Below are 22,038 nucleotides of genomic sequence, written 5' to 3' on the forward strand. Positions count from 1 at the left end.
CACTCTCAAGGTTGTTAGATAAAAACATCACAACAAACATGGAGCTTGCGGCTTAGGACCACCTTAATTTATTTTATTATCAAATGAGCCTTCAAAATATATTAATGGAGCCATAATATTTGCTGATTGCACAATTATTAATGGATTAAACAAAGAAGCAATTATTAAGAGGTAATATGCTCGAAAGCGACTTACATGTATCCTTAATCTCCTTTAAAACTCCAAGTAATTAAGCTTTAATTCTCTAATTAATGGCGGGTCTCGTGTTACAGCTTATACTCCGAGGAGTTAGCGCGTTGGCATGCTTACTGGCGGCGGCCGTCTTCAGAGCGGCGGCCGTCGTCGCCGTCGCCGTCGTCTGCCTCGTGAAGGCCCAGCGCGAAGCCTGCGACGACGCGCTCGAGCTCGCCCGCGGCCTCCTCAGCTCGACCTTCCGGCACGCCGTTGGTCTCTTCGGTGACGCGGCCGTCGCCGCCCTCTCCACCCTGCTCGACTCTCTGGTCGCCGTCGCGGCAGGGTCGGTCCGACTTGGGGCGTCGATCGCGGCTGAGGCGCTCGACCTGGCACGGAGCGCATCGGACATGGCATCCGAGGTGGCGCTGCAGGTGGTCGCCGGAGTGTGGGAGGTAGCCGGCGAAGTGGTGGCGGCTCTCTGGCGCTGCAGCGCTAGCGCCGTGAGCTATATTTTCGAGAAGGTTTAGAACGATTATTTGTATACGTGTCTTCCGTTTATGTAATTAATTAAATTTCATTTAATAATATAATTATTTATAAAGTTTTTCATTTTCTTTTTTTTTATCATTAGAAAAAATAATAATTGACAGAAAAAATATTATTTTACACACAAAAAAACTTATCGTAGTAAAAAAGTGAGAGCTGGAGGAGTTTTTAATTTTTTCGAGGGCGTCCGCCAGGAATTATTTATTTATTTATTATTTTTATTATGTAATAATCCTTGTATCTTTAGAATTTATTTGTTTGAGACACCAAAAACCCATTTTGAGAAGATAGTTATTGCTAGTGAGCAGAAACAGCAGTTGATGGTTAATATATCAGACTTAAACCTAAAATATTATAGAGTATCAAAGAATGAATTAAGAAAATTAAGGTTCTGACAGATTAATACTTTGGGTGATACATTCTTGTTCTGTTAATCTGTTCAGATTTCCAAATGTTCTTCACTTCAATGTGGAATCAAATGTATATGTGGTGAAAGTGGTATCGTTACATTGCCATTTCTCCATCCTTTCTGAGAGACTCATGCTTGGCTCATCATCATCTTCATCGACATAGTTCGTTGGCCTCCATTGATCAACCAGGGGGGCTAGTCGGTTGACGGCATGGCTCATGTCAGGCCTCTGGTGGGGCTCTCGAGTCGTCGAGTGCCATGCTAGGTCGGCCACCTCTGCCCAGCTTTGCTTAGCTTCCTCATCTAGTTCTAGAGTCTGATCCATCATTTCAGTTAGAAATTTGTCCTTCTCTTGGGAAAATTTTCTGCGGAAGAATGCCACCAAATGGATGTCCTCAGGATCTTGCGACTCGTCTAGAACTTTTCTTCCGGTAATTAGCTCCATTAGTATCACGCCGAATGCATAAACATCGACTTTAGTCGACACCCTTCCTGTGGCTGTTCCAATAAGATTCTAACAATCAGCAACTATTGAATCAAGGATCAATATATTAGCTTTACTCTACAATAAGATTCAAAAGAGAATCATAAGCAGTTTCAACAAACATATCTCCACATTTATACCCTCTATTTTTGATCCTTATAACAATCATAAATAACACTACTTTCACACCTTGTGCTATGCTTGATAAAACCCTCGTTCTACAGATGAATTGTCAATAGGTATCAATTAACCAACCATCAATAGCATCTTTCTTTCGATAAAACAAGCTGTGCGGTTCATGAAAATGAAAAAATAAATAAATGAAGAGCTCTAACCAAATGTGATCAAAGCTTAAATCGCACAACTAGCTCATTTAGTGTGTTTCATGATTACTTGGGGAGGATCATCTAGTTCAGACTACAATTCGATATGCGAAAACCCTATTAGTGAGGTTACAATTGAGTTTCTTCGTGTGTGAGTGTGCAAACATTTCCTACAGACAACACAAAATTCATAGATGCAAACAAAACATAATTGATAAATGGCGACACTAAAGGAAGAACATTGGAAATCTAGAATGGAGAAACAATTAAGTTTGATATAAGCAAGTTCCTAAACAAAACAATCCATGAAACTTTAGGCATCGAACTAACTTACTAGCATATTCAGGTGCAAGATACCCGAATGTGCCTGCTAACCGCGTCTGCATTGATTTTTGATTGTCTGCGGCGAGCTTGACTAGCCCAAAATCAGAAACCTTTGCCCTCAAATCTTTGTCCAATAGTATATTAGAAGGCTTTAGATCTCTGTGGATGTAACTTTCTTGAGCAAAACTATGCAAGTACTCTATTGCTCTAGCAACATCCAGAGCAATCACGAGCCGCTGATTCCAATTCAGTGGGGGTTCGCCGGTATCCTGCCACTTAAATAGACGTTCCGTTAAGGTACCCCCAGCCATGTACTCGTACACCAAAAGTCTTTCTCGATCCTCGTTGCTAAACCCAACAAGTGCAACTAAATTCTTGTGTTTAACCTTTCTAAGAACTTCAATCTCTGCTTTGAACTCCTCATTTCCCTTGTTACCTATAAGATCATATCCATTTCTTTTCACAGCAATCACTGTTCCATTGTGGTCCCCTTTGTATACAACACCAAAACCGCCACTTCCCAAGATATTGGCTTTGCTGAAGTTACCAGTGGCCGTTCTCAGGGATTGAATTGAGATGTGCATGCTTTGAGCCTCAACTGAGTATTGATTCAAACTGTCGGTGCTGATCGGGGCAATGCTCTCACTATTGTAATTCAATCCATTCAGTCCTATCTTATATGATTGTGTATCAGTCAGTATATGCTTGGATTTCTCTTCTAGTTTTCTTCTCCGATAATAAAAGCCGACTGAGCAAGCAATGACGACCGCCATGGCTACCGCCATGGCTAAGATCAAGCCGGCAATCAAGGCTGAAGAGGACGGCGTTGACTTAATGAATGGAGAACTTCCACCTCCTGAACCAGAGTCGTCTCCAAGCTTCGGGTTGCCATCAAGCTTGAGCGTCACAGAAGTGCCAAATGCGGGGACCTTGCCTGAGAGGCTATTATTGGTGACGTCCAGCAGCTGGAGCTGAGGGAGCTGCGTCAAACTCCCTGGAATCGAGCCGGACAGGTCATTGCTGCTGAGGATCAGCTGGCGCAGCGAGGTGAGATTGGAAAAGACCGGTGAGATCTCCCCGCCGAAGTGCTGGTTAGCGAAGTTGAGGACGATGGCATTCCCCTGCGCGTCACAAGTAACGCCGAGCCAATTGGCGCCGCAGGGCTGATCGCCCTTCCACGACTTGGCGAGCAGAGCGGGGTAACCAAACCCGGCAGCGATGTCGAGCAGCACGGTGACACGAGGATCGCACGGGCCAGGTGCAGGCCTGCAGAATTGGTTGCCCTTGTCGATATCGACGGCAACAGATTTGCTGGCGAACTGCGGGAATGAGCCCTGGAGCACATTGTTGGAGAGGGAAACGTTTTTGAGGGTGAGGGAGGCGGTGAGGGAGGCAGGGACGACGCCTGTAAGGGCGTTGTCGCGGGCGTTGAACGACTCGAGGGAGGTGAGATTGGAGAGGTCGGGAATAGGGCCAGTGAAGGCGTTGGTCTGGATCCAGAAGACGGTGAGCTGGGGCATGGCGCCGATGACGTCGATGCGACCGGAGAGTTTGTCGGGAGACTGCTGGCTGTTGAGGAAGAGCTGCTGGAGACCGGAGCCGGCAAAAGACGGGGGGAGGGTGCCGGAGAGGTGATTGTAAGAGAGACGAAGGATGCTGAGGCTGGGGAGGGAGCCAAGGAAGTCAGGGAGGGGGCCGTAGAGGGAGGAATTGGCGGCGGAGAACTCAGCGAGGCCAGCGGCGGAGGCAAGGTCGCGGGTGAGGTTCCACGGAGCGAGGGGAAGGCCATCGAGGGTGATGGATTGAAGGCCAAGGAGGCCGGCGAAGAAAGAGTCGGGGATGGAATCGAAGGCGTTGTCTTCGAGGGAGATGGATTGGAGGGAAGAAAGGTTGGGGAGGAGGGGGAGGGGGCCAGAGAGGCGGTTGTGCTGGAGGTTGAGAGAGGTGAGGGCGGAAAGAGAGGAGAGGGAGGGAGGAAGAGAGCCGGAGACTCCTCGGGAGACGAGATTGATGGCGGTGACGCGGCCGGCGGAGCAGGTGACGCCGTCCCAGGAGCAAGGGTCTGAGCCGGGCTTCCAGCTGGAGGGGAGGCCGGAGAGGGAGAGGGAAAGGTCGGACATGGCTTCTACGTCGTCGGAGGATGTGGCGGAGCGGCATTGGATCGGGCGGAGGCAGAGGAGGAAGAAGAGGAGAAATACGATGAGGCGGCGATGCCTCTTCTTCCTCACCATTTTTGTTCGCGACGATTAGCGCCGCATGCGATCGGAGAAGAGAACGGCGGATGCAGACGGTGGCCGGCGGAAATGTGACGCTTTTTAGCGGTGGAAGAAAGGAAGGCGATCGGCCAAGAACGGAGGAATCGGAAAAAAAAAATTAAAAAAAAAAAGAAGAAGAAGAAAGGAGAGGACAGATTATTACGTCACGTGGTCCGCCAAAATCTCATATATTACGTCATATAATGTGTTGAAATTAGAAATCTAATGTAATTTTGTAAATAATAAAATAGAAAATTTAAATGTAAATAATACATCTTTTTTGAAAAAATATTCAAAAGACAAAGATTATACCTGCATCTCTTTTTTGGCAAACTCCTCACAAAATTTAAAGAAGCGCCGTCTGTGGGAATCGAACCCACGACCACGTGGTTAAAAGCCACGCGCTCTACCAGCTGAGCTAAGACGGCTTTGATAAATGACAATTAAAACTTGAATTTGTTAATAAATAAATTTCGGTGAAAATTTACTGATAGGCAACTTAAATTTCATTTATTTTACAAAATTTTAATTTTGGGTTGGAACTTAGAATATAGAAATTACATTATATTTCAAACCATTGCAATTCTAGAAAATACATGTGCGCTTACTTTCAGAAACCATCTGTCTGAGGATATAAAAATAATATTAAATTTAAAATCACTGTCATTATAAAAAAATTCTTTTGCTTATTTTTTATATTTATTCATCAATTATTCACTTAATACAATATAAATTTAATATGCTCATCTAACCTTCATTTTGTAACAGATATGAAACTATAACATGTATAATAATTATAATTTCATATATTATAAAAAATGATAAAAAATGATCATTCATTTTCATTTTTAGTGTCTTCGTTTCAATGTCAATAAAAAATAATAAATCATGAATGACTATTAATCATTAATGTAATAATTAAGTATGAGAAAAGATATATTTATGTATCAAATTTGATCATATAATTTAATATGATAATATTTTATATTTTAATTATTGTATAATCACGAGGATAATAAGTATAATTTTATAGATACTATAATACGTTCTAAGTGTGAGACAATAATAAAAACGTACTAAAGACGAGAGTAAATGCGTACGGTTGGGAAGGACACTCTGTTTCTTATAAAGTAGAGTGGGGCGTATGATTTGGAGAGAAAACAAAACAGCTAGTTTTTGCCAAATGGGAATTTTTTTTAATGAAAAGGTACACCCTTATGATAATTTTCAACGAATGCAGGTTGATTTTTGCTCTTATTAACAATAAATAAATAAATAATAATAATAATAGAGCCCAAAAGGCACTACCAGAGTGTCCACGAGCACGATGGTGCCCACTTCTTCGACGTTCAGTCAAACGCTCACTGGCGATTGAGGAGAAAGGGAGAAGAAGTAGATCGCCATCGGCCGATCCTAGCCATGGAGGGCGACGACGGCGAACAGTACCTATTCAAGATCGTCATCATAGGCGATTCTGCGGTGGGGAAGTCCAACCTCCTCTCTCGCTACGCCCGCAACGAGTTCAATCTCCACTCCAAGGCCACCATCGGCGTCGAGTTCCAGACTCAGAGCATGGAGATCAACGGCAAGGAAGTTAAGACCCAGATCTGGGACACCGCCGGCCAGGAACGCTTCCGTGCAGTCACTTCCGCCTACTACCGCGGCGCCGTCGGGGCCCTCGTCGTCTACGACATCTCACGCCGCACCACCTTCGACAGCATCCCCCGCTGGCTACAGGAGATCAACAGTACGTGCTCTAATGTTCTTCGTTTCTTTGATCTTCGTGATTGTCACTCTGGATCCGCTGTTGATTTATGTTCCGCGCTCTCGATTTTGGGAATAAAATGGATCTTATTTCTGTGGTGGATCTGATTCTTTTGCAACATGCTACACTTTTTTTTATTTGACTAATGATATAGCGATTAACCAAACTGATCATCAACAATCGAAGGTAGTGTCAATACAGATTGCTTCTTTCTACCCTTTTCAGTCAGTAGATAGAGGCCTCGTAAGAACTAATGTGTAATTTTTTTCCCCCGTTTTGATAGAATTGGCAAAGGAAATTACTAACCATGTAAAATTAGAAACATTTGCTGATTTAAAGATAGTGTGCAAATCGAGTTGGTTAAGTACTCGAACAATCAATTCATCCATTTCGAACACTAACTATTGAAAGTGGAAGTTCTTTCTCCATCTCCATCTCCATCTCCATCTTAACTTGGTCTTGCAAGAAAAATTGCCTGTATAAGTTCAGTTATAAGATGACTTATAACCAAGAAACTACTTCACTTAATTTGAGCAGGTCGTAAATATTTATTTAGAAGATACTTCTTGGTCAGCTCTCATGCTAAATGCATGTATCTTTTGTCAGGACTGTCTTACTCATTTATAGGTCTCTTCATCTAGAGAACAACTCAACTCAACAAATCACTTTCCATGTCTCTAATGTGTTCTAAGATTTATCTGTCAACTTAACACCAATGCATGCACCTAGAAATGTTGGTAGATTTTTATAAAAAAAAAATGTGGTCCTGCAAGTGAATTTGGTTAGAGATGTCCATTGAGTATGCACTCTTTGTCTCTGTCGCATATCATCTGTGATCCTTGTGATTGGAGTGCATTTTTATAAGTTTGGTCTTAAGATCAAATTTTATGAGAAATTCGATAGTATAAGGGTGCTAAAAGGCAGTCAAGTGATCTGGATTGGTGGTCAAACTATGCTCATCAAGCCAGAATAGTTGACTGTAAAAATATATGTTTATTAAGGAAAGACAAATTTTCTTATTGTGTTTGGCAGTAAACAAAAAATTGCATCATCAAGATTTTCTTATCAAAAATTGGATGCCGGAAAACATAAATTATTGTCTTGATCTGAACAGGATAAATACAATTTCATTTGCAAAGTTAGCTCTTATCCTTCTTTCTTTTCTTTGTTCTTCACTGCTCAGTCTATGCCAATTTCTGGGGGAGAGTTTCTCAACATGAGTGTCTCACTCTTATGAATGCCTCCATTTGGTCTACATATGCAACAGAATATGGCCGCATCTGACACATGCAGTCAACATGTACAATTATATATATATAGAGAGAGAGAGTTTATTTAAATTATTTTAAACTCAACCAAACTTACTTAAACTGTAACTTAACTAATTTAGTAGGGTATCTATTTTATTACTTACTGCATAGATGTTTGATTGCAAGGTTTTTTTTTTTTTGAAATTTTGATCTTGTGTTAAGGATAGGTTGACTTTGCTAACAGGAATATCTATATATTGCCTTTTTTCTATTACATCAAAATTTGTTTCCTTCAAATACAGTAGGGCCCGTTTGAAAATTAAAATATCTTTTAATTTTCATTTTTTTTAGGAAAAAGACTAATATAAATAACATCTATTACAAGAATGTAACCATCAAAATAAAATTTTTTGTTTAAAAAAAATTCTCAAAATTATTATGTTTTATTGTCGTTTAGAAACAGTTCATTACAGGTTTCTATTTTTATAAAATCTCAATGAAAAAATTAGTAATTATCATGAAATCTGCATGAAAATTATTTCTATTTTAAAGTTGTTAATTGTATATATATATATTCATCTTTTTGTGGTACAAAAAAAAATACATTATGGTCTTCAAATTTTTTAAGTATTTTGCTCCTTTATTCTTCTGACTTTTCTAATTCCAAATCTGATTGTTACCTTGAAGTTTTTATGGTTGCAGATACCCCCTAGCCAATTTATATTTTTTATCCAAAATTCCATTTTAACTCATAGTTGTATCACCATTTGCCTCAATATTAATAGAAAATTACTATTTGCTCCTATATATTTTTTATATATATTTTCAATAGAAATTCCCCATTGGCCAGACCTTATAGTTTTAGAATTTTCGAATTTTCGCCAAGAATGATTTTAATTTTATTTTACCCTTAAATATTTTCATATAAAATTACATTTTACATCTCATGGATAATCTGAGTCATTATGTCTTAATACTAATTTTTGGATTGTAACTATGATTATTGAATGATAAGGATAATTATTTTTACTAACTAAACCTTTTTAGCTTGGGTATTGTTTTAATTTGTTAAATTTTATAGGTATTTTCCCATAATAATAAATTGGTTAAGTTTTCCTAATATTTTTTTATATATTTCTCAATGAAAGGTAGCTAGCTGTACAAAGTGAGAGCTTTACTTGCCAAATAAGAATTTTATAATTTCATCTCTTTTACATTTTTTCCCTGTATTATACAAAAAAAGATGTTCAGTCTTTTTGAAAATGATGATTCTCTTCTCAAAGTTTTTAATTTTGAATCCCTAAAACACAGACCTTAATCTCTCCTTTATGTTATTCGTTAAGGTGTCCTTGCTTCTCTGAGGAGTGCTTGTTTATATATATAAATATCTTCAGCATTCATACTTGTGGAGACTGACTGCTTGGCTATGTAAATATTTTTCACCTCCTACTTTTAAGAACCGAATGCTTGGTCCTGCAAACTGACCAAATTCTGTGTGCTATACATGTTTACAGAAATGTTTTTGGTAAGATAAAATTGTTTTTTTTCCTCTTTTTCCTATAGTTTTTTATGCATATTACCTTAAGCAGATCATATGACCTTTAATATCTCTAGCTTATCGTGAATCAGTTCCTGTTTTACTTTGAAATATAATGCCTTAATGCCTCTAAGCACTGACTGGGAAATTGGAAATGCAATGCAGCACATTGCGACACCACTATGGCAAAGCTTCTCGTCGGCAATAAATGTGATTTGGAGAACATCCGAAACATATCTGTTGAAGAAGGAAAAAGCCTTGCTGAAGCTGAAGGGCTGTTTTTTATCGAAACTTCAGCTCTGGATTCCACAAATGTGAAGGAGGCCTTTGAGATCGTCATCAAAGAGATATACAACAACATGAGCCGGAAGGTGCTAAACTCTGATTCCTTCAAAGCCGAATTGTCCCTCAACAGGGTAACCCTCACGAGCAATGGAACCGACGAGATGAAGCAAACTTCCAGTAAGCCATCCTGTTGCTAAAATGATTTGGGTCTCAGGAGTGTGTTTATCCTTTTCTACATCTGTAATGAAGATTTTCTTTTTCTGAGAAAATGGTGAGTTATCTCAGAAGGAAGATCCATTTGCTTGTTAAAAACTGTGTAAGTACATTCAATAATTATCTAATTTCATTCAGTGCGCTCTTGGATGCTGACTGAGGACCTGACGACCAGACTTAACCGCGAAGCGAGGAGCAAAAGGCGATCAAATGCACACATCAAATCCCTTTCTCGCATGCTGTTTCAGGTACCGATCAAGTCTCTCTACGTGGCCCCAAAAGCCACCCACCACCAACCTTTAGGTTTCACGTCATGTCATTTATTATTAAAGAGTTTTCCAGGTTTGTTTGATTGATTGATTAATTAATTAATTACTGAAGAAGAACAGGATCCAAAGTCCATCAACTGCTTCGTTTGTCCTTACGGTTTAGCACACCTACTCAGATGATGTGTCTTAGTAGAAAGAGTCGGTGACGCATTGAGCGTTAAGCCTTTATGTGAAAAGAGAAGAGAACTAGGGAGGGGAATGAAGTCTCGTGTTAGGAAATGAGAGTAATGATAGGTTGGGTTTTGTCGGGTTTTAGAGTGCTCAAGAGTTAGATGAGCTCTATTTTAGAGTTTTTGTTTGACTCTTCTCAGTTAAATTTTTTCGGATGCCTAGTATCTAGATAGTGCTACTAGTGTGATTCACTACCTTGCTACATTTGAATTTTATCGTAAAGCATTCTTGCCTTTCTACGTGTTATTTGGATGATTCTACCTAGTGAGCTTATAGGAGAGGCTATTTTGCATTCTAGACATATCAATGTTGGATTGAGGGTTTAGGATTTCACAATTTGAGGTGATAGATTGTAGCAAGCAGTGTAAGAGCAATCTTTAGCCTTATCTAATTATTGAGATTCGGCTTGTCTTAGGATCTTCTTGAATCCCTAATTAATCTAATTTGTGATTGGAAAGTGCCTTCGCATCACAAAATCAAATCACTCTTAAAATGTTATCGTATGAATTTGAACTGAAAGTCTTTAAATTCAATAAACTTACCGCTAGACCAAACAACTGTTCTTTCGTTTGTGCCAACTTAAACAACCACTTAAACCTCTCTACGTTCAACAATCGACTCACATATGACCTAACCCCTTTTCTCCATTACAAACCTAAGCAGCAGCACCATAATCCCTCAAAACGGTGCATGTATTTACAGAAACCAACCCTAATCCGATCGACAAGAGCTCAGTAAGAACTCTTCCAATTCTGAACAACTCTCTGGAGTTCATCGTCCCACGAATCACTGACCTGAGAGAGAGCATCTGTGAATCCATCGAGGTAAGGATATTCAAGCTGCATTCTTGGATAAGCATCTCCCTGATCGATCTGAATTGCAAATGACTGAGAAATTGGAGTAAAAAATGAATCGAATTGCAGAACTCAAAAGCTTACATTTTGATCGAGGAGAGTCTCCATGTAGGCTGCAAGTTTGGTGGACAAGAACTGAAACAGAGGATCGAAGCAAAGATTAGAATTGGTGACGAAACGTGTGTTACAGAGAGAATCGCGGTGAAAGATCTTGTTTTGATCGGAAACCTCGACTTGTCGCTGCAGTGACTGCACGTAGTTGATGATCTCGTCGAGCACGAGGGCTTTGCTGGTAATCTTGTTGCAGCCGGGGACGAGACCTTGCAGGAGCTTCATCCTCTCGCTGATCCTTTCTCTCCTGACCTGGTGAATGAGCGAATCCGGGATTATGACTATTTACGGTGGTGGACGGACGGCGGAGCGCCGGCGGCTTACCCTCTCGGCGAGGCTGTGGCTGTCGGTGGCCTCCCCTCTCCTCGCTCGGACGTGGATGTAGTCCTTGGGAGGCTCCGGCGGCGAGGAATTCTTCCCGCTGTCCTGTTCCCGGTGATTGCCGGAGCTGTGCTCTGCTCTGCGTCTCTTTGCTCCGCCACCATCTTTCCCCTTTTCCGGCAGGCCGGCGGCGTGCGAGAAACCCACCTCCGGGGGAATCACCGTGCCGGAGAAAAATGGCTCCTTTCCCGTCCGGACGGAAGAAAGCTCCATTTTTGCGAGATTTAAAGGTGAGATTTTGAAGAACGGGAGAGGAAGGAGGAAGAAGAATGGCAGAAGAGTCCTGAGTCGTGGAGATTTAAAGGAAGATTTTTTTTTTCAAGATTCGTAAGAATGTCAAAAGTAATTGGATAAAGAATTCCTGGCCATTTTCGTTCTTGATGTTGGTTAGATCCGCGATCAGTGCAGTCGTCTAGGAGAAATGTTGCCGATCGAATGCTAGTTACGATAGAGAGGTATAAAAGTAACAACTGTTCCTCTTCTGTAATTATTCAACTGTTTCTGTTTTGGCTCCTCGTGGATCTTTTAATATGGGTGGTTTATATATATATATATATATATATATATATATATATATAATTGCTATGTTGTGGACAAAGCAGTGCGGACCGCTACGGACATGCCTTCCTGATCGGTCACCAGTCCGATCAGGGAACCTCCTGATCGGTCCAGAGCCCGATCAGGGACTCCTGATCATTTTCTGATCGGTCCAGAGACCGATCAGGAGTCCTTGATCGGTGCAGAGACCGATCAGGAGTCCCTGATCGGTCCAAAGACCGATCAGGAGGTTCCCTGATCGGACTAGTGACCGATCAGGAAGGCATGTCCGCAGCGGTCCGCACTACTTTGTCCGCAGCATAGCAATTCTGTATATATATATATATATATATATATATATATATAGCGCTGATATCCTGCGCAACGGTACAGTGTGCGCATCGCGTCAACGCTTTTTTTTTCTTTTTGTTTTTTTTTTTAAAATTTTTGAATTAAAAAAATAATTAAAATATTTTTTAAAAGTTTAATTTTTATGGTTCAGACTTTGGGTTATAGTATCGAAGTTATTTTTTTTTATTTTATCTCTAGGGTTCAGGCTTTGGGTTATAATATCAAAGTTATTTAGGGTTCAGACTTTGGGGTATATGGTATCAAAGCTATTTAGGGTTCAGGCTTTGAGTTATAGTATCAAAACTATTTTTTTTTAGATTTTACCTCTAGGGTTCAGACTTTGGATTATAATATCAAAGCTATTTTGTTTTTTAGATTTTACCTATGGGGTTTAGGTTTCCCAATTAGATTATAATATTTAGTTTTTAAAAAAAAATAAAATAAAATTAATTTAAGTATTTATTGAGTATTGTAATATGTTGAGGGGATATATTAATGTATTAGATATTTATATAAAGAAATATTAATTATTTAATTGATTTTTTTAATTTAAAATATTAAAAAATAAAAAAATTTAAAAAACAAATCTTCCTGCGTGATGCGTACAGTCATACACTGTGCGCATGCGCAGATCAAAACTCTATATATATATATATATATATATATATATATATATATATATATATATATATATATATATATATATATTAATTTTTAAAAATTAATATTATAATTTGAATACACCGGCCATCGCAGTAGTACTAATTTTTAAAAATGGTGGTCTTAAAAACCAAGACCCAGCATCGTTGGTGTAGTCCACCACTCGGTGGTGTTGGTTTTTAAACTAGTGTTGTTTTTTAATGACCAACATCAAAATGGTGGTGATATTTAAAGACCATTATCTTAGTGCTAATTTTTAAAAAACACTTTGGTGCTCTCTCTATGCACAAATTTATTTTTTTTAAACCAATAATAAAGTTGTGCTGATTTTTAAAAATCAGCACTTAGTGTTGGTCTTTAAAAATCAACACTAGATTAAAAACAACATCACCTGGTGTTGGTGCCGGTCTTTAAAAATTAGCACCACCTTGGTAACACCAAGATTGGTGCTGATTTTTAAAGACCGACACCACCTCCACAACGGTGGCAGGTGTAATTAAGTTGTGGTGTTAGTTTATAAAAATCAGCATCACAGTGATTGTTGTATACAATTAAAGAAGAGATAAAAGAGAATTTTATTTTAATTTAAGAGCAAAGAGAGAAAAATTATTACATACCAATGAGAGAGATTAAAAAAATTGAATTTTGGCTATGTCATATTACCCATGTCGGATGTCGGCCATAATCACTCACCTAAGAGTGTGCAAGATAATGTTATTGTGTGTGTGTGTGTATATATATATATATAAGCAACCATGGACGACATCCGACGTGGACGATCTAACGCAATTTCCTTTCTCATTTGTATGCAACAATTTTTTTCTTTTTCCTTTTAAATTAAAATAAAAATTTTCTCTTCTCTCTCCTTTGATTGCATGCAACAATGTGTGGTGCTAATTTTTAAAAACCAGCACCACAACTTAAATACACCCATCACTATTGTAGGGTTATTTTTTAAAAATCAGCATCACCTTGTTATTAATTTTTAAAAATCAATATCAAGGTATTGCTAATAAAAATAACCCCACCTTGGTCCTGTTTTTAAAAAATCATCACCAACTTAGTATTGATTTTAAAAAATCAGTACCAATGTGTTGATGATAAAAAATCAACATCAAGGTGGTATTGGTCTTTAAAAATCAATACCAAAGTGGTGTTGTTTTTTTTAAAAAGCACTATATCAATGGTTGGTGTATTCAAGCTGTGGTGCTGGTTTTAAAACAACAGCACCACTGTAGTTGTTGCATGCAATCAAATGAGAGAGAAAATAAAATTATATTTTAATTTAAGAGAAAGAGAAAAAAAAATTGTTGCATATAGATAAGAGAGGAAGCCACATCAGATCGCCTACATTGTATATATATATATTGTTAAATTTTGAAGGATGTCCTAAGGCAATCGTCTTATGATTTTACTATTTATTTGATAAATGTAGATTTATTATTTGAGTGAATATCATATGTTTGAATTGTCTTAAACTCATTTACTGAATGTCCCTAATACAATTCATAGCATGAGAGAATTTGTGATTGGATCACAACTTGTAATTATCTCTACATATACAATTATGAATGTATTGGAATTTCCTTAGTGGTCGAATTGATGCATTCAGACATCATCAATTATATAAGATTAGCACGAGTTATACTCTTTGGTTGGTCAAACAGTTGTTTCTCACTAGCTGAAGACATTGGGATGTCGAGAGTTAAACATGGATGCTAATTATGGTAACTAATTCATTGGATTGACATGTTGGATATGTTGGATTGTAGAGTTTCGCTAGGGGGGGAGGGGGGGGGAGGGGTGAATAGCGATTTAAGACTTTCGAAAGAGTACGCAGCGGAAAAAGAATAAATGACACAAGAAAAAGGACACCAAGTTTTTTACTTGGTTCGGAGCCTTTGGCGACTCCTACTCCAAGGCCCGCACACAAGGGAGCTTTCGATGAGCAATCACTAATAATTCGAAACTTATTACAAACTACGTACAGGAATTATGTAGTGAAAGAAAACCGAGAATTAAGAAAATAAGACAGGAAAGAAAACAAAACTTCATCGGAGATCTTTTCGCAGCATTGCAGAAGCACACGAGAGTAGATTCTGAGTTGTTATTTTGACTCCAGCCTTGACCCTCCTTATATATGAGGTTCGGGGCGCCTGAACCTTCAGGTTGCCCTGGTTGTGACATAGCCGAGCCAATCAGTGATCTCCACGCGGTGAAATGACGTTGGGGATAAATTTTTGCCTCAGGGCGCCCGACCCTAGTTTTCCAGCATCTTCCTTCCTGCAAGAAAATCTTAGTCCGGAGGCAAATATATAATACATATGTCCTACAAAACAAAGTGTTAGCACAATTTAAGTTCAACAAGTAGAGTATTAATTAGATTCCGTCTCCTTGAGATCGGAATCTAGTCAAGATCTCGACTTAGAGTTCCAGAATGGTTCTAAGTCGGATCAGCGCCAAGTTCCCTTCCTAGGAATGCGTCCTCACAGTCACTCCCCTCGAATGACTTACCTTCACTTACCTGTCAGACGTCCGGTCAGTCCTTCGACCTGTCTAAGTTTCGTGCCAGTTATCAGTCGGCCCGTCGACCTAGCTGGACTTCGTGCCAAACGTCCGGTCAGCCCGTCGACCCATTTGGAATTCGTGCTAGCTATCCAGTCGGCCCATCGACCTAGCTGGGTTTCATGCCAGACATCAGGTCAGCCCGTCGATCTGTCTGGGCTTCTCCTGCACACTCGATCAGAGTGTTAAATAACGACAAAACTAACTTAACCTATTTTGTCATTCATCAAAACTTGAGTTAGACCGTTAGTGCTAATCGTACCAACAATCTCCTCCTTTTTGATGCAATGACAACCTGGTTAATTTAGTGATAAATATGCATGTAAGAAACAAGCATATGGTTGTTAAGTTAGCTTTTAAGTTTTGTTCTATTTGTGTTTGTTTAACTAACTTAACCACCTATCCCTTCCCCTTTGACATTTATCAAAAAAGTAACATAGAATTGCAAGGTAATTTTAAAAGTGCAAGGCAAACAAATTTTAGATATGTAGGTCAGATCTTTTTGGGGGAGTTTAAAAATAGACAATTTTCTATTTAAAAATAGCTGATTTAGCAAAATAACTTAGTAATAAGTTTGCAGATTAATTTTTAAAAAATAATTTTTGTAACCATAAATTTATAAGAGATAATTTTTAAGTATAAGTTTATTAAAGCTAACTTTATAAAAGTCAAGTTTAGAAATTCTGATTTTCAAACATAAGTGTAAATTAATTTAATTTTCAAAATAAGTTTAAAAAAATTCAATTTTCAAAACTAATTAACATCGAATTTTTAAAATCAATTTTCAAAATTAGGTAAGATCGAAGTTTCAAAATCAATTTTCAAAACTAAGTTGGATCCAATTCTTAAAAACAACTTAGTTTTATATGAGTTAGTTTTCAAATATAGGTTTATCAAAAAATAAGTTAGATTTTTCAATCATATTGAAAATATTTTTAATAAAATATTTTCCAAAAACTAATTTCAAAATAAAGGGAAAATAAGTAAGAAAACAATTAATTCTCCCCCTGAACCTGATATAATTTTTTTTAAGTAAATATATTAAAAAATTTGAACCTCCCCCTGAATTTGACATTAAGGTTTGGGTATGTTGAATTTAACATATTTTTATGCCTAAGTGTTTTAGGAGATTTAGTAATACTTATATTATTTATATAATTATTTCTATATTCTTGGTATAATTGTTCATTTAAGTTTGATTAATCAATTATTGTAAAAATAATTGATTTTAGATTCAGGTGTAATAGGTTAAACTTTAGTTTATGGTTAAATAAGATAAGTTGTTATTAATTCAATATCAGTTAATCAATAATTTATTGATTAACTTTTACTTGATTCAATAATTTAATTCTTATTTAATTAAAATAAATTAAATTTCGTATTAATTGATTGAGTTGATTTAATGAAAGTGTTCGTTATAATTTAACTTTTCATTTATTTCCTTTTAAGTAGGATTAACTTAGTTCAAGGTTAGTAGTAATTTGAAGTTAAATTTATTAAAGTTATTAAACAAAGTTAAGTAAGGTTCAATTTAAGTCAATCTTTAATTATGTTTTAATTAAAATTTTCATTAATATTTTAATGTAAAGTCAAGGTTGGTTAAAAAGATTTAGAGTCAATTTAATATTTTTAATTAGGTTTATTCTAGCTCCTAATCAAGTCAACCATAGTTCTCAAATAAGGCTAGACTTAAACAATTAAATTTTAGTTATTTACTTATTTATTACTTAATTAAGTTTAAAGTTTAAATTTTGAATGATTTAATCATTTTATAAAATATCTAACTTTTAAATTATTATTATTATCACTATTATTTCTGAAATAATTTAAAAAAAATCTTAAAATATTTTTTAAAGATTTTTTAAAATAATTTTTAAAATGATTTTTAAAAGTTTTCATCTTCTAATTTAACTAATTTCCTATTTAAACAAGAAATAATTTTAAAGAACTTTTGATTTAAATTTTGATATACCTCTTCGGAACCTTCGGAAACGAGTACGAACTCGTGGCTTGATTCGGGTTCGGACCCATCTTCAGATTCGTCCTCCGACTCTGCTTCGCGGGCCATCAGCGCGAGGTGACTCTGGTGCTTCTGATCTTCGACCTCCGATTCGTCCCAGGAAGAGTCGTCCCACGTCGGTTTGAGAACCTTCTTTTTGGTCGTCTTCGGTTTGTCGTTCTTCAATCTCGGGCACTCGTTCTTGTAGTGGCCCTTCTTATTGCACCCGAAGCACGTCACATTCCTTGGTTCGGTTGGAGAGTTGATCTTATGCAGGTCCTTCTTGCTGAAGCTCTTCTTCCTCCTGGTGAACATTTTCCGTACCAGGTTCACTAGGTGCTCCTCATCTTCATAATCGTGGTCAGAATCTTCATCGGGTTCAGACTTGTTCTTCGTTCTTTCCTTGGAGGAACCTACAAACAGGGCAATACCTTTCTCGGATTCGGCATTAGTCTGTTCGTGTAGTTCTAATTCACAAAATAGTTCGTCTAATTTTAACTTAGATAGATTTTTAGAAATTTTGTAGGCATCCACGTTAGATGCCCACAAATTATTGCGCGGAAATGTGTTTAACGCGTACCTTATCAGATCTCGGTTTTCTATCTGGTGGCCTATCGCGTGGAGTCCGTTGAGGATATCCTTGATCCTCGCGTGCAGCTGATTCGCCGTTTCTCCTTCTTGCATTTTTATATTAAATATTCTATTTAATAACAAATCTCGTTTTGTTATCTTAGCGTCGCTGGTTGCTTTATGCAGCTCGATCAACTTGTCCCAAAGTTCTTTCGCGTTCTGGTGTGGTCCTACCTGGTTCAGCTATTCCCTTGTCAGTCCGCATTGTAGCGTGTTGATTGCCTTATTCTCTGTCGATGCTTTCTTCTTCATGTCCAGAGTCCACTGTTCCGAATCAAGAGGATTTCCGGAGTTGTCTATTTCCTGAGTCCACTTTTGTTACGCTGAACCATTGGTCGAAGTCTGTCATCAGGTAGACTTCCATTCTTTTCTTCCAGTACAGAAAATTGTCCCCGTTGGATAGGGGAGGACGTATCGTGTTGAAGCATTCAATCTGAGACATCCTGCACACAAGAAAGCAACTAGACAAGCAAGGTCCCAAGACTTGGTCTTGGATTAGTAATGCGGGAAGAAATAGAAGTAATAGAAAGAACTAAATTGGTGCAACGAAAAAATATTTCCAAAAAGGTAATAGTACCAGTTTGGAATTATGCAAAAAACTAAAAAAATAGAAAAAATTTCACCCCCTTGTCTGATTGGTGATTGCACCAAATCAGAGCGGTACCTGCTCTGATACCACTTGTTGGATCATAGAATTTCGCTAGAGGGGGGTGGGGTGAATAGCGATTTCAGACTTTCAAAAGAGTACGTAGCGGAAAAAGAATAAATGACAAGCGAAAAAGGACACCAAGATTTTTACTTGGTTCGGAGCCTTTGGCGACTCCTACTCGAAGGCCCGCACACAAGGGTGCTTTCGATGGACAATCACTAATAATTCGAAACTTATTACAAACTACGTACATGAATTATGTAGTGAAAGAAAATCGACAATTAAGAAAATAAGACAGGAAAGAAAACAAAACTTCGTCGGAGATCTTTTCGCAGCGTTGCAGGAGCACACGAGAGTAGATTCTGAGTTGTTATTCTGACTTCAGCCTTGACCCTCCTTATATATGAGGTTCGGGGCGCCTGGAACCTTCAGGGCTCTAGTTGTGACGTAGCTAAGCCAATCAATGATCTCCACGCGACGAAATGACGTTGGGGATAAATTTTTGCCTCAGAGCGCCCGCGTACCTCCCGAGCGCCCGGAACCATCCCGGTCGCCTGGACCCTAGTTTTCCAGCATCTTCCTTCCTGCAAGAAAACGTTAGTCCGGAGGCAAATATTTAATACATATGTCCTGCAAACAAAGTGTTAACACAGTTTAAGTTCAACAAGTAGAGTATTAATTAGATTCTGTCTCTCCGAGACCGGAATCTAGCCAAGATCTCGACTTAGAGTTCCGAAATGGTTCTAAGTCGGATCGGCGCCTAAGTTCCCTTCCTGGGAATGTGTCCTCACAGTCACTCCCCTCCAGTGACTTACCTTCACTTACCTGTCAGACGTCCGGTTAGCCCTTCGACCTGTCTGGGCTTCGTGCCAGCTATCCGTTCGGCCCGTTGACCTAGATGGACTTCGTGCCAAACGTCCGATCAGCCCGTCGACCCGTTTGGACTTCGTGCCAGCTATTCAGTCGGCCCGTCGACCTAGCTGGGTTTCGTGCCAGACATCAGGTCAGCCCGTCGACCTGTCTGGGCTTCTCCTACACACTCGGTCAGGGTGTTAGATAACGACAAAACTAACTTAACCTATTTTGTCATTCATCAAAACTTGAGTTAGATTGTTAGTGTTAACCGCACCAACAGGATATGTCTGTAATGTTCTTACTGCAACTTGAGTGCAAGTTTCCTTCGACTTGAGGTATACAAGTAATTTTGATCATTGACATTTATACTTTGACATCTTAAGCAAACATCTCTTGGAGTTGTGGACCTGAGATGATTTGGTATAAGTCAAAGTAGCCGAAGATGTTTAGATAGTCCATAAAGAATTCACCACTCCTTGTGATGAGACGTATATCATATGACTACTCATTAGGATTATTACTCAAAGTCTTTGGTCAAAGCATCACAAATTAAGAGTATAAGATTCTTGTACATATATATGAGTAATTTGAATCCACAGAATGAGGAAATATTACTTGAGCTAGGTGTGACGTAGTCAGCCTAGTGGGGGTAGACACATAGACTATATCCTAAACCAAGTAGGTATAACACGAGTGAAAGGAACGAGGCACGACTCACTGTAGCTGTTGAAATGTTTGGAATTAGTTTTGAGATCAACTGTGATTTTTCGATTAATTAGGGATCATAATGTACTACTAGGTGTCACTCATAATCGTTCCATAATTAAGTTATTAATTATGGACGACCAAGATAAATCGAGAACCTATTGGGTCACACGTACTACGAGTCTCTAAAAGACGTAAACAAGTTAGAGAATAGGATTCTCAGATCAAGAAATAAATGTTTGGTTGGACCATACATAAAACAAATATGAAAATATTTGTCGGAATAGAAGCACGGATGAATCACATCTCTTATGAAAGAGTTGGACCCTATTTGGATTAATCATGAACTAATTTGGTTTAGCCATGAACCAACTTGATTTAGTTGTGAATTAAATCAAGAGGTTAATGACTAATTTTTAGTTAAGGCATAATAGGTTGAATTTGGGTTTTCTAATCCAATACTTATTAAACATTACTATATATTGATAGGGTTAAGAGAGAATTAATAGACAATTCATTATTAGATTGATTAGGTTTTGAAAATATAAACACAATACCTCTCTCTCCCTCTCCCTCTCCCTCTCTCTCTCTCTCTCTTGCCGCCGACCACAACAAGAGGGTCTCCTCTTATTGTCGTGAGCCACCCAAAGGAAGAAGATCTTCCTTTTTTGCTTCTTCTTCTTCTTGATCCTTCTCCTTCGTTCATGGTTAGTACCTTCCAAAGGCGAAGCTTGTTCTCTTCGAGTTGTCTTGAAGAGCTCGGCGTTTATACGAATAGAGGCGAGGTTCGATAATGTTGCAAAAAGTTGATGTCCTTCTCATTACAGGTCATCTGTAAGATATACCTAGAATAATTATTATTCGATTTTATTTTATTTTATGATCTTGTATGCACAATTGTATCTTGCATGTATATGGTGTGTGTGATGTAATAAATTAGTTTATTTATTGTTAAGTTTTCTACTGTGCAATGCTTACAAAATATGTTTTTAGCACACATTGCATTGGATATTCCTTACTGCACACCCATGAGCACCTAAAAATAATTTGTTATGAAAAATATTTTATATATATATATATATATATTCCTTACACTGCACACTCAATACCTAAAAATAATTTGTTATGGAAAATATTTTATGCTTAATACTATAATCTAATTCTTAAACCTAAAAAATATAGTCTAATTGATAAAATCGAGAGTTTAAAAAAATAAATAATAAAAAAATTGATGATACATTAGGCACGCACGACACTAGTGCCCAGTGTATCATTATATAATATATAGAGGGATATGATATTAGGTAATGGTTGATGTAATTGAGTGCTAAAATATATTTTGTAAATATGTACATCAAAAGATAAAATAATAATTCTAAATTATTACAGTACATGCACTATACGTATATGAGGATACATCTCATAGAGACATGATCGTAATATAAAGTTTTACAGAAAGTAAATTTATGATAAGTATATCTTATGGATAACGCGCAATGGAAAGGGCATTAACCAAAACGACGCTCTTGAGTCTCGCCTCTATTTATATCCACGTCGAGCTTTCGTCAAGACGGCTTCACGAAGTCACGAGTCATTCGTCTCCTATTGGTACTGGTCAAGCGTGAAGACGAGGCAATCCAAGAGAATTCCCAAGGCACGATTTGGTGGGCCACACG

At 38.1% G+C, this 22,038-nt stretch overlaps 3 protein-coding genes and 1 non-coding gene across 5 annotated transcripts; 1 reads left to right on the forward strand and 3 right to left on the reverse strand.

The window, feature by feature from the left end:
• Positions 1-1,070: 1,070 nt before the first annotated feature.
• LOC121976995 (receptor protein kinase TMK1-like) lies at positions 1,071-4,623 on the reverse strand. Its single transcript, XM_042529458.1, has 2 exons — positions 2,271-4,623; positions 1,071-1,627 (listed from the first exon to the last, which is right to left on the reverse strand). The coding sequence occupies exons 1-2, from the start codon at positions 4,489-4,491 to the stop codon at positions 1,179-1,181; spliced, it is 2,670 nt and encodes an 889-aa protein (XP_042385392.1). The 5' UTR covers positions 4,492-4,623; the 3' UTR covers positions 1,071-1,178.
• A 247-nt stretch (positions 4,624-4,870) lies between these two features.
• Positions 4,871-4,943, reverse strand: TRNAK-UUU. Its single transcript has one exon. It is a non-coding gene; the product is annotated as a tRNA-Lys (tRNA).
• An 861-nt stretch (positions 4,944-5,804) lies between these two features.
• Positions 5,805-10,012, forward strand: LOC121976996 (ras-related protein RABA5c-like). 2 transcript variants are annotated; one of them, XM_042529459.1, is made up of 4 exons: positions 5,805-6,262; positions 9,233-9,529; positions 9,704-9,813; positions 9,947-10,012. In XM_042529459.1, the coding sequence occupies exons 1-4, from the start codon at positions 5,935-5,937 to the stop codon at positions 9,995-9,997; spliced, it is 786 nt and encodes a 261-aa protein (XP_042385393.1). In that variant the 5' UTR covers positions 5,805-5,934; the 3' UTR covers positions 9,998-10,012. The 2 variants fall into 2 exon arrangements, 1 of the variants encoding a protein (XP_042385393.1); XR_006110720.1 differs by lacking the exon at positions 9,947-10,012 and having other exon boundaries at positions 5,806-6,262; positions 9,233-9,623; positions 9,704-9,814.
• Positions 10,013-10,644: 632 nt separating this feature from the next.
• LOC121976997 (transcription factor bHLH78-like) lies at positions 10,645-11,844 on the reverse strand. Its single transcript, XM_042529461.1, has 4 exons — positions 11,355-11,844; positions 11,148-11,282; positions 11,004-11,054; positions 10,645-10,937 (listed from the first exon to the last, which is right to left on the reverse strand). The coding sequence occupies exons 1-4, from the start codon at positions 11,622-11,624 to the stop codon at positions 10,797-10,799; spliced, it is 597 nt and encodes a 198-aa protein (XP_042385395.1). The 5' UTR covers positions 11,625-11,844; the 3' UTR covers positions 10,645-10,796.
• Positions 11,845-22,038: the final 10,194 nt, after the last annotated feature.

This window comes from Zingiber officinale, chromosome 4B (assembly GCF_018446385.1).
Source record: "Zingiber officinale cultivar Zhangliang chromosome 4B, Zo_v1.1, whole genome shotgun sequence".
Lineage (NCBI taxonomy): Eukaryota > Viridiplantae > Streptophyta > Magnoliopsida > Zingiberales > Zingiberaceae > Zingiber > Zingiber officinale.